Raw genomic sequence first — 12,358 nt, forward strand, 5'->3', positions numbered from 1 at the left:
TCAGATTCCAGTTGTAATGCGGGTTAAAACTGGACGCAGTAAATGATAAAAGCGTTTCATACAAGCACTTTAAAAGATCCCTGATGTTAGTCATTAAAGTAACCCTCCACGATGATTCCGGGGAAATCTGTCAAATGGTGCTTTGCAACGGCACACTGGGCCATGATGACTGAGCAACAATTACTCGAAAGACAATCCCTTCAAATCCCGTCATTTCCAGTGGCATTCCATCTTACAGCATTAAGCTACCATTAACTGACAAAGGATTTGCTGCGTTTGGAGTCAGCCTAATGCACTTCACTGCTGTTATCCCTCAACGCTGACCTGTACAGTCAATCACTCGGCTATATATACCCTCACATCACGCCCTGGGAGCATGGGTGCAACCAAGCCTGCTTACATGCTGCAGCCCTGAGACAGGCAGAAAAAAAAAAAAAAAAAAATCGAACAATAAACCTGCACTGTCAAATGACCTCACCGACACAATCGAAAGAAAACTACGAGCCTGCTGTCTTCTTCTTTTAAAAAAAAAAAAGCATAATCAGTGCTCTTCAGAGACAGATCAAAGGACTTTTCAAAACACTACTAAGCCCCGTGTAATTATGAGAGGAGGCTGACAGGAGAGAGAAGAGGAAAACAAAACAGGAGCAGATAAAGCTGGATTACAGTAGACTTTGGAAGTACCATGACTGGGATGATGCTGCCACACTCATTTGTTCAAGCAGAGATGTTGAGCTGTTATTCTATAGAACTGCGTAGAAAGAATGTTTCTATTGATCATGTAGCACAAAGGCAGACTTCAAGATTCGTTTCACTGAATCATTGTAAAGCTAAATGCTGGCTGCTAACGTTTTCCAGTCATTTTTTTTATTTAATAAATAAATAAATAGCGAAATATTGCATCTTGGGCTGTGACAAAAAGTTAACCATTGAAATCTTCAGACAAGACGGAATCACTGTTTTCGTCAGCTACATGACTTCAGGAGGGGCTGGGAGCTGAGCTGCTTCTATTTTATCCGTACGTGAATCCTTTTTTAAGTCTAAAAATGCTTTATTGTTCTGAGCTGAACTATCATCAGAGGTTACTACCTCTGAGAAATAAACAGACATTGATTTAAAAGTTGTATAAACATTATGTGAAGCAGTTACTTTTTAAAATCAAAGTTTCTCCTATGCCCTTTGGTGGGGCTTTGTGGGCTGTGAGCCAAGCTGCAGCTAACCTTAGCTATCTTTGAAACGTGGTGAAAACTGCCTCTGATGTGGCATGAAACTCTAAGAAAACAACGTGCTTGAAACGCTTACTGCCCTGCCAAAAACTGATGCCTAATTTCTGAAAATTGTGTCATTTTACGGGTAAAAACATGAGGCTCATGTAGGCTTGTACTTCAGTTTGGTAGGGCACCTTACCTGGGAAGTATTTGTGTTAAACAGCTAAATCTGATTTGACTGAAAAACAATCTTGGTCTAGTATTGCCTAAATGATATGAGATAGTTAAACATTGCATTTTAAAACATGAGCATGTTACCATGTTAATATAACTGCATCTTCTCTGCAGGGGACCATCCTGCAGGGATGTGCTCCCATTCAGCTAGAGTATGAGTGAAGTTGACCACTAGTGTTGAGTGTTGAGGCCTGGCTCAGAGATGGAGTTGTAGTTCATCCCAAAGGTGCTGGGTGGTGTTGAACTCAGGGCTGTGTGCAAGCTGGCGAGCATGGGTTTAACCAGGCCTGCTACATGCTGCAGCCCTGAGGCAGACAAAAAAAAAAATCAAACACTAAACCTATAAAAAAAAAAAAAGACTAAAATAACGACTTCCTAGATGTGGCACTGCTACAAGAATGAGCTTCTACAAGGTAATACCACAAAGTCAGAAGCAAAACAAACAAAAAAAAAGAGGTAAACTAAAGGTTAATAAAGTTAACTGCCTATAATAGATGACTAAGTAGCTTAATTTACAGCTAGATATACATGTGCATTGATGAGGAGAATATTTAAGTCATGTAAATAAAATAAAGTGATTATGGAGAAGCGCAAAGAAACTACCTTTTCCAATACTTGAACGAGAAAGGCTGTTTATGCAGCTATTGCTAATTGACATGTACAGCACACTCCCAGTGTTTAATCAATTCACTGGTTTTGTGATGCGTGCTATAATCAATTCACTGGTTTTGTGATGCGTGCTATATTAATGAATTTTCCCTTCGGTGGAGCAGAAGTGATAAAACAAAATTAGTCAGGCTCAAAAGTTAAGGTAAACATTCCCCAGGTTGAATCAGGGCCCCCTGAAACTTCCACCTTTGAACATTTCACCTGAAGCGACCAAAGTTCAATTAGGCAACCGCCACTCACAGAACTGCCGACTCATGTGCTGTTTGAATGCATGTAGTAGGGACTGGTGTCTAGATTCAAGGTGTGTGCCATTAAAATGAGCATTTTTGTTCCATTAAGGAATAACGAATTGCACTTTTGCCGGAATCTGGGTTGTCCTTGAGTGCTGGAAAGCTTCGTAGAATGGATAATTAGCAGAGGAAATACGCCCAAGAACCCGCTGTGACAGGCTCTCATTATGGACAAAATGTACTTTTGTCCCTTGACAAAACAAAAACAAATAATGACCCATAGTGTCAGTGTGTTACCAATTTGAGCTGTGCTGCTAGAATAAGGTCAGATGTGAACATGTCTAATGTTTTTTTGCCATGTGCACAAAATCCAGTGAGGTCCTAATGGGTAGAAAATAGTGGGTCAGTTCACTTCACTAGCTGGCTCCAAAACTCCAAAACGGCCACCCTAAAAAAAAAAAAGAAAAAGAAAAAAAAGGGGGGCAGTTGTTACAGCCTAGTGTGATGAGTCATGCGGTTTATGCAAGAGGCTAAAGGGGTGGTGTTCCAGCCGGAGGTGAGATTCGAGTGCTGCCACAGTCAACCCGGCTTGAACCCAATGGGTAGCAAATGAGATATGTGGAGCCAGGGACACATGATTGAGCCTGCAGTGCTGCTATGTCAAGAGGGATCTAATTGAAATAAGGATATGATATAAAACCAAGGGGGTGTTTGCATTGTGAAGCCAAACACAGTTGTTGTTTGTGCTGACAAAGGAGATTCATGTCTACGAATGTAATGCTTTGCAACACATCGGCCTCTGGAATTGTTATCAGATCAAAATTTGCACAAATTAAATGCAATGTTGAATTTGCAGCCGAGCTTATAACAGAGAACAAATGATTGACCTAATTTGAAGAAGGAATGTAGGGTAACAGAGACTTGTTCAAAATGTCAACCTTTAAACAAACATGCAGAGGACAGTGACAGTGATGGACTGGGAGAGCACAGCGAGGCTGGTGAATAGATAATAGTCTGGGAATAAAAGGGCACATGGTCAAACAGTCAGAGGGAGGAGGAAAAAAATCTGACTGTCTTCAGCTGAAATGCTTAAAATGCAGCTCAGCTTGGGTTATTATTGGAAAGGTAAATGGATTAGGTATCGCAATATGCAACCTGTCCTTTTACATTGTGAACGTTCCTCTACTTTAACAGCTCAATCAACCTAATGGCACAAATAAGACAAATAGATAATTGATGCTCCAAGTTTTTGTGAACAGCTTGTCTTCGGTGGATTACTGCTTTTCGTTTCACTATTGCCATGGTGCCTTCCATTCCACTCTTATTTCGTCTCTTAAAGAAGGTTCCCACTTTCTTCACAGGGAGTTAAAAAAGAAGTTGTGCAGTAGAAAGTTGGCCTGCACTGCTGTGCGTAGGCAATAAATAAAAAAAGGGTTGACTGACAGGATGCTGTAGAAATCTGCTGCATTGCACTGTACTAAAAAGTAATTTGGCGACAAGTAATTACCTGTGTATTTTTGAATCAAACAAACATCTGCCTGAACAGCAGAAAACTGCCCGTCAATGTGTACATACTGTGCTGCCATTAGACACTCGTTTTCAGTGACACTACTGAGCAGGGTTTGGACACTTTCAGGCGATGACTGTCAATCTGTTGCACTGCAGGGTCCATCTGTTTGTAATGGGATTTTTTTTAGTCCCAAACAGGACTGCTGTTTTCAAAAAAACTCCCAAGCAGGGTTGGTATAAACATGACTGTAGACAGTTCCCACTGCCAATGTGATGTGTGATGTGACAGGCTACTCTGACAATAAGGTTAAATATAAAAAAAACAAAAGACGTCCCTGTTTGTGGAATATGATCAGAGAATAGTATACAGAAGAATGTCCTAATGTTGGACATCAGGACAGTTTTCATACATATATTCATGCTTTTTAAAGATTTTACTACACCTTTAGGAGGCAGATCGTCAGAGCATCTTTTCCCAGAAAAAAAAAGACTGATGAATGATTATGCCAAGATGTAAAATTGGCATATTAACAGGTGATACAATGTGTCTCGAAGGGGCTATGAATGTCAGTAGATTAGACTGTAATATTATATCTTATTTAATATGGACACAGTTAGGCCTCTCTCTCTCCAAACAGAGTCAACAACCAAGCCTTTCATTTCATAAAACAGAGCCAGGGTGATAATATGATATGACAGTGGGTAACAATGACCGTGCTGTAGCTCCAAGGTAGGCAAACAAAGACTTTTAAAAAGGAAATTATTCCCAGTTGGCAGATACCATTCGAGGAAGAAAATAGAGAAGGAAGATTGATCAGCCTGATATGACACCTCCATGAGCATAAGGTGTGATGGTTTATTGTCAGATATATCTGATGTCCTGTTTGTATCTGTTGAGTCTCAGTGCCTGCTGCAGATCAGAGGCCTGTACTACTAAGCAAGACAATCAGCAATGGAGGTTACTTCAGGGTTTACTCTAGGTTTAAAATAGTATGAAGGTGATTTACTTTTTATCTAGGTAGATCACCATGGTAACTTGGGGTTAGGGTTAGGGCTAACCAACCAGGTGTCTTGATGATGGAGATCTATAAGTTGATTGTGAGCGGGAAGGAAGGAGAGAGCCTGAAACACTTTCCAGTATGGTTTTTCATACAAATTATATGATCATGAAATATATTATTAAAGCTCGACTGTTATCGTCTTGCAACAGAGACTAAACAAGCACTGAAGCCTTCAACTTGTTGTCCATATGATAATTAAGCATATTTACCACTTCCAATTACAGTATGTGTTCTTATCCATTCTTTAAAGCCCCGTAGCTCTCTGTACACCACCAGTGCGGCAGCTGAAAAGTTACATCTTAAGCTGTCAGACACACCACATATGAGAAACTAATTAGTTTAAGGGAAGAAACGGGGGATATAATATTCAGATCTATTGAGCACCAATGATGATTTTATAAGTCTTAATTTGCAGGGAGTTAAAAAAAAAAACACAGTCAGCATTTTTTGACACTTGTTCTTCCTGCATTTGTTGCTGCAACTGTGCTGAGTCTGGATTATGTGCTTAACGTCACACTTTTCCAATTTTCTCTTTATTTGCTCGAAGTTTGAAAAACATAACAATGTACTGACGTCAGATTTGTTCATGATACGATACGGTTATTCAAAGCTCACAACACCTCCTTTTTTGTTTCGACTCAATGAAAACTCTGGGTTGATTTATCAAGATGATAACCAGCTTCATGCGACTGTTTAGGCTGATCTTCTTTGTTAGGGTTAGTGAAGCTAGATAACTGAGTATGCTGAACTGGCTTCATAGTGGAGGTCCCGGATCAAATCTGCTTTGGGATCATAATTATGTTAAAGTTTAGGAACTCAAACAATCAGAACAAATAATATCCTCCCTCAGAGCATCAGAGGGAAAGTGCAGAGTTGTGATGCTGTATCACCTTTCCAACCTTTAGAAGGTTGGAAAATCTATTCAGACTATCTCTGCTCATCATGTATATTTTCTCTCTCCTATGTCTGTTAGAAAACGGAAAATAAACAGAGGCCTTACTCTCATACACCAGTAGAATGCAAATGTGCTCCCAAATAGGCTCAATTTCCCATTCTGACTTCATTATAAACTGTTAGCGAGAAGGTCAGAGGGTGGAGAGTCCTGCTGAACTTAATGAATCATTGAAATAAACTGCAGTCCACAGAAACGGTCGTCAGTATAGCCAACAGTATATAGCCACTGTAAAATAAGGGTGTTTATGTGTGCGAGTGTTTACGATTGAAGTGTCTGATAGGGACTGCAAAGCTCCATTACAAATAGAGACGCAAAAAACTCATCACGAGTTCATGGATATTTGTAAGAGGGGGAGGAAACGGAGGAGGAGTAGCTGGGAGTGTTAGATGCCTTAACCGGCGATGATAAACGAATTCAAATTCTGCTGGAATTGGAGTTATTGGTTTCAAAGGGAAGAAGATTAAATGCATCATGGAAATCTGCAAGGATTATATTCAGGGCATGCTAAAATCCTTCCAGATTTGAGTAAATAAACACAACTGATTGGCAAGCATAAAGAAAAGGACTGAGGAAAGTGGTGTCAAAATGGAACTGAAATGTTCTTGAATGCATATGCATGAGGAAACTTTCGACTCAAACACATCTTTCATGTCAAATATGGAAACTATGTTCAATGTCAAATCCAACCATTCCAATTATCATGCAGTAACTTTATGTGTATAATATGCAGCTTTAAATTTCATACTTGCTATGCTCTTTGCCATGCATAATGCAAAGAGTTGGATTAAGGCATTTTTTAAATAATATTCATTAAATCACTGCACATGCTCCTTGGAGAACTTTCTTTCTGTCAAACGGGATGTCAATGTGAGGCATGGCATCTTTCACAAAGCTATTCATTGCAGACAATTAAAACTGTTTTGTTTTCTTTCCGTACCTCACAGGAAACATGGTGAGCAAGGAGGGTGGCAAATGCATGCTCACCAACTCAGAGTCTGACTCGGAAGCAGCGCCCCTACCGTCCACCTCGCTCGCACTGGAGGTGAAGTGTTCCCTGGAAGCCAGTCGACAGGTGAGGAAGAGGAACAAGGCCCTGCAAGTGCGTTTCAAGGATATCTGTGAGGCGCAGAACGAGCAGAGGGAGGCGGAGTTGCAAGCGGCGGGGAGAGGTGGCAAGCCGCTATCGTACAAAGTGGCATACCGAAGGTACATGACTGTCCCCGCCCGCAGATCCATCCCAAATGTTACCAGGAGCACCGGCGTACAGACGTCGCCCGACTTGAAAAAACGCTATCAGACCTTTCCGTTCGAGCGCAAGAAAGGCCACACCTTTAAACACGTGGCTGCCGTGGAAACTTATAAAGGTCAGAATAACGGTTTTGTCATGGAGGTGAAGCAGTCCAAGGCTGCAGAGCAGGGTGTAGATGAGGAGGAGGAGGGAGCCTGTGGGGGGAGTGGAGTCCGGAGGACCAGGGCTCTGCTCCATACTAATGAGTGCGTTGCCACAGTGGAGCAGCACACTGCACCTGATGGCCTGTGCTCTGACGCTCTGCTGCTCGCTTGCTCTGCAGACACAGACTGCCTTGCAGACACACAGAGAGGAAGAGGAGCCCAGGCGGAGTACCAGCTCTGCAGTGTCCCATCTAAAGCCCGGACAGGATTACAACACACAGAGGCCGACACAGACCGTTTGACCAGGAGGCAGCTGCTAAATCTGGAGGAGGGCTCGTCCCGAACCCTGCCGGACAGGGCCTCCAAGGTTACAGGCCCCATTGCCTGGAACTCGCTCACCCAGGTGGAGTGTCTGGACAGCCCGTCTGTGCGGAGCAAGCGGAAGAAAGCGCTGCAGCTCAACGGGCTGCAGAGTGAAACGCTACCACGCTCCAGCAGAGGCTGTACGACACAGGCACAGTGCCACACGGGACAGTTATCTGCCCGGCCTCTGCGGGTCATTGGCGAGCCTCTGTCACCCTGTAGTGGTGTTGGAGCCGTTGGGGCGACGCCTGACCAACCACAGGAGGTCTGTAAGCAAATAGTGCCTATGAATAAGGACGGGGATGTTAAAGCACAGCTCCAGGCGATGGAAAATCTCATCAGCTCGAGCCAGGAAACCATCAAGGTGCTGTTGGGGGTCATCCAGGAACTGGAGAAGGGCGAGGCCCACAGAGAAGGGTAAGTTTCCTCTCTTTTCGCCTCTGAAGTATACTAGAGATGTAGAGATGTGACTGTATCTCTTTTAATGCACTCCTAATACATTAAATGCCTGCCAATATGGAGAACCAATCCACACAAATGCTTTATTTTCCAAAATCTGAAAACTGCATAGAACTCTTTTCAGTGATCACTACATTTCTTCTTGTCATTAAGGACCAAGACTGAGGTGTTTGCACAACATGATAAACTAGGAATTTAAACTTATTTTGCAAGGACAATGACAAATAAATGACATTGATTTCTGTAACCTGAGCTGGATTTGTGACGATCTACTTTACTCTGATGTCAAGCATATGTTAAAAAGAGAAATGTAACGTACCTAAAGATCAAATTTCAGAAAAGAACATGTCGTTCACAAGGAAATTTCAGAGAAACAGAACACATTTAGGATTCAGCATGAACGAGTAAAGTACTCTCGTGATCTGTCACATTATTTTTACATCTTAGAGACAAGCTTGTATGTGTGACACCAGTTCAGCACGGCCCTGACTGAACCACCCAGAGTGTGTAAAAAGAGATCACAGTGGCATGTAGCAGGGATAATACCAGCTACCTGATGTTCCCTGTAGTGCTATTACAGCACAATGTCCTTTTGTAATGATTTCCCTCAAGAAATGACAAAGCTGCTGCAGAACTTATTTACAGACAAATGGTCTCGCTCAATTTGGCCCAAGAGGTTCGATGATCCGGCATATGAAAGACTGCCACTATGAATGTGGCCTTTAAACCACATTCAACCCAAGGCTGGAACTGGCAGACATGCCATCATTTGTATTATAGTACTGCAGCCTTTACCAGCCAGTGGTGTCCTTTAGATGATCTCCGTATTGTCTAATGATTAAAAGTACAAGCGTTGAACAAAAAAAAAAAAATCAGAACATCAGTCATATTCTCGACCAAAAGATGCTGCAAGTGAGAGAAGGAGAGCACTCTCTAAATTGCTCTATAAAGTCGTGCAATCGAGACATTTTGCATGAGCTTACTTGAATTCTTTGGTAATTAAAAACAAGGAAATACCCGACTATGTGCCTAGATTTTCCTTGTTCTATGGTTGTGCCTGGCTGCAAAGCAAATTTCTTCTCCAGGAATATATGGCAGAAAAGTTTAAGTCAATGTAAATATTGGGTGTCAGGACTTTTTCCTTGTCTACGCTAAAACAAAAGCAGCCGTTTTGGGAGGACATCCAATCAAATCATGGAGGAACACTTTCAAGAACCTTGATTGGAGATGTTCTGATACCATTTTTCCTTCCTGAAACTGATTAGAATTTTAAGACTATAAAATGAGCCAATACAGAGTTCCCCTTCAATACTTGGGCAAATGATGTTTGTTTTTTTGTTATTGTCACAAGATAATTTAGCTAAAACAAGTTTTTTTTTTTTTAGTAATAATTTATGGGATCGGATTGTTGCATTGACTGGCGCACGCACCCAATCATCACCCAACGGTTTATTTTAGTGAGTATCAGAGGCCAATTACAGTATTGGTATTCTAAGCAAAGTCTGCAGTAGACATCTCATAATTCGCCTTATGCAGCTGCATGACATTAATACAGCAGGTCCAAACATTATCAACCTAGAGTCCAAAACCTGTGGGAATAACATGTTTAAGCACACCCCTGGTCAGCTTATATCCAAGGAACAGCCTCCAAAGTGCACAAGAGCAACTCTCGATATCAACCTGACAGATGACAGGATTAAAGTCAACTTCAGCAGGGATTCGGCAAGGAACAGATCTTACAACAGTTCGTGTTTCAAATCTAAAAAGGCAGTTATCTTCCTTTAATCATGCAAAAGGCCGCCTTAATCTCCTTATCACCTCACTCGTAAATGTGTGTTGTGAGTCGAAAAGTAAGTGGACATGTGGTGCAGCATAGGGAACCAACTTTACCGTGTCGAGAAACACATCTGGCTTATCCAATGTGTCTAAACTGGCAGGTGGGAGAGGAAATAAAAGCGGAGGGGAGAGACTCAATTTGTGACTGGAAATTAGTGACTGCTGTTTAATGGTGCCATCTGGTCTAATACAGAGATAAACAATCACATTGTGTTGCCTTGTGTTAATTACAAATGCCTACATTGACTTAAAGTCAGTGAGCAGAATAAGCCTCTTGTAATCCATTTGAGCCAAGCTCTAATTTTTGTACAAGCAGGGTCCTTTCCCTCCTGTATACTTTTTCCATTTTCAAAGTTGAGCCAAGCAAAAAAATTCTAATGCTGTTTTAGTCACACCACATTAGCCTTGGACTCCCCTTACATAAATGTCACTGGTACGACAAATAGGAGCGCCCACAGGCTATAGGTGAACCATGAGTCCAATTACATTTGATATATAACTGCTTATGGTACACGACGTTCATTTTTCATCGAACGAAAACGCAACGCTGTGTGCATTCATCACAAACCATGTGGTGACATGTCACGCTGCTCAAGCACAAATTGAAATTCAATGGCTAATGTGCTGAGACCAATAAAAAACAAAACCCATCCCCACATACCAAACACATGTTGAGAAAAAATAAAAAATGGCAGCAAAGCTTTGGCGCTCTTACTACAAAGAAGTGGAAAATTCCACTGATCTCTTTTGTGACAAAACAACGTACCACAATTCAAATCAGCCAAGGTCTTAAAGTTATTTTAGCTTGAAAATGTACATAGTAATGAAGCTTAAAATTGTCACTTTTATTCCTCCACCTGATCCCCTGATCTGTATGACCTCAGGAGGATGACAGGAAGAGTGTGGGATGGGAAATGAAAAAGCGAATCTGAAAAAGTTTCCTGTAGTGGAAGGAACAGAATATGCCAAACTTTTTAGTGGAGTGTATGACATCCTCAGTGAGTGTAGGAAACACTCAATCTTCCGTCTAAGTTTTTTAAAGTTAAAAAACAAGGAGTATATCGAAGCTGTTGCAAATCCCGAACCAACCTTGACACCATGGTTGCTGAATCAATCAAAAAATTGAAAAAAAAAGAACCAACCATGTTGCAGTAATTTTACCAACTTATTTAGAATTTAAGGCTCATTGTGGATTTTTATAACCAAACTGCTGTATTGTCTTTATAGCTGACCTCTGTACCTTTGCCCCATTTATGAGAAATCTAGATATTGGATAGTTCATCTTTTTTCATAATGATGATTCAATAAGGACGATTTATAGGAAGTCCATTTCAACAAATATAATGAAAAAGGATGGGAATTCCAATGTCCTGAACACCCTTGACAAAAAAAACAACCTTTTTTGCACCTCAGATTGAGATTATTGAAAGGAAAACAGTTATACAGGAAACATGTGACAGATAGTGAGAGTGACAAGGAAGGGTGAGGTTCTCCATTAGTAACTGTATTAAAATCTTCCAGATTGATCAAGCAGATCTTAAAAACTGCTGACTTTTGCACACTGCCTCACCTCATGTCTTGACAACCAGTGCATTCAAGCGAGCACACACTCATATCCCATATAAAATGCTGCCCACCACATAGTTAAAAGTAAAATGCAGTTTTTGGAGTACATATGTTTGATAGAAGTATCTAGCATCACAAAGCACTCCAAATAAATACTGCAGTATCATCAGCAAATACTGGCATGCTAGACACAATTAATTACACTCACAGGGACTTGTTGATAGTGCGTCATGTAGCACTGCGTATGTGTGCACTTCTTTTCTTGGACTTCCCACGACTCTGTGAACTTTGGGAAAAATCACCAAGTTGCAAATAGGGAGTAGGGAGTATAAATATACTGTTAATGGCATTTTTGACTTTGATCTCACCAAGGAGCCTGCAGATGGATGAGTGCTCTCTTATTTTCTCTTATCAATCCAAGTTGAGGAAGAGCTATGGGAGGGGGAGAGAGATTTGACCGCTTATTGATCGGACCATCAGGGTCCAAAGTTATGACGGCCTTGAACTCCCCCTCTCCACAGAACCTTTACCTCCTCTTCAACGGAGAGCGCCGTAATTAAAACTAATCCGAGCTGCAATCTTCAATTTTTTACTTCCTCACAGATCCTCTTTGAGAAGCTCCTCATTACCTCATTCTGCGACAGCCTTAAATAACTGTACTGATATCAACACCTGTAGTATTCCTGTCAGACCACATAGCATGGTGGGGAGTAGATAAGAAGTGGAAATTTATGATAGTAGTTTAATTTATTATTGCTACTGCTACACCGTATTGGCAGCGTGACAACAGGCGCCAAGAGAATTTTGAGCAACGTGTCTTTGCTACTTCTAAGATAAGACATGGGAAATTCATGTATATTATAAATGAATTCTATG

The 12,358-nt window shown here is 41.3% G+C and overlaps 2 protein-coding genes across 2 annotated transcripts in view; one reads left to right on the forward strand and one right to left on the reverse strand.

The window, feature by feature from the left end:
* dock1 (dedicator of cytokinesis 1) overlaps nucleotides 1–12,358 on the reverse strand; it is a 201,673-nt gene that overhangs the window by 85,772 nt on the left and 103,543 nt on the right. The window lies entirely within an intron of this gene.
* Nucleotides 1–12,358, forward strand: part of insyn2a (inhibitory synaptic factor 2A) — a 30,343-nt gene that overhangs the window by 6,357 nt on the left and 11,628 nt on the right. Inside the window, exon 2 of the mRNA XM_020644720.3 lies at nucleotides 6,811–8,038. Coding sequence (XP_020500376.1) covers nucleotides 6,816–8,038 — 1,223 coding nt within the window. The 5' untranslated portion in view covers nucleotides 6,811–6,815. The remainder of the gene's footprint in view (nucleotides 1–6,810; nucleotides 8,039–12,358) is intronic.

This window comes from Labrus bergylta, chromosome 21 (assembly GCF_963930695.1).
Source record: "Labrus bergylta chromosome 21, fLabBer1.1, whole genome shotgun sequence".
Taxonomy (NCBI): domain Eukaryota; kingdom Metazoa; phylum Chordata; class Actinopteri; order Labriformes; family Labridae; genus Labrus; species Labrus bergylta.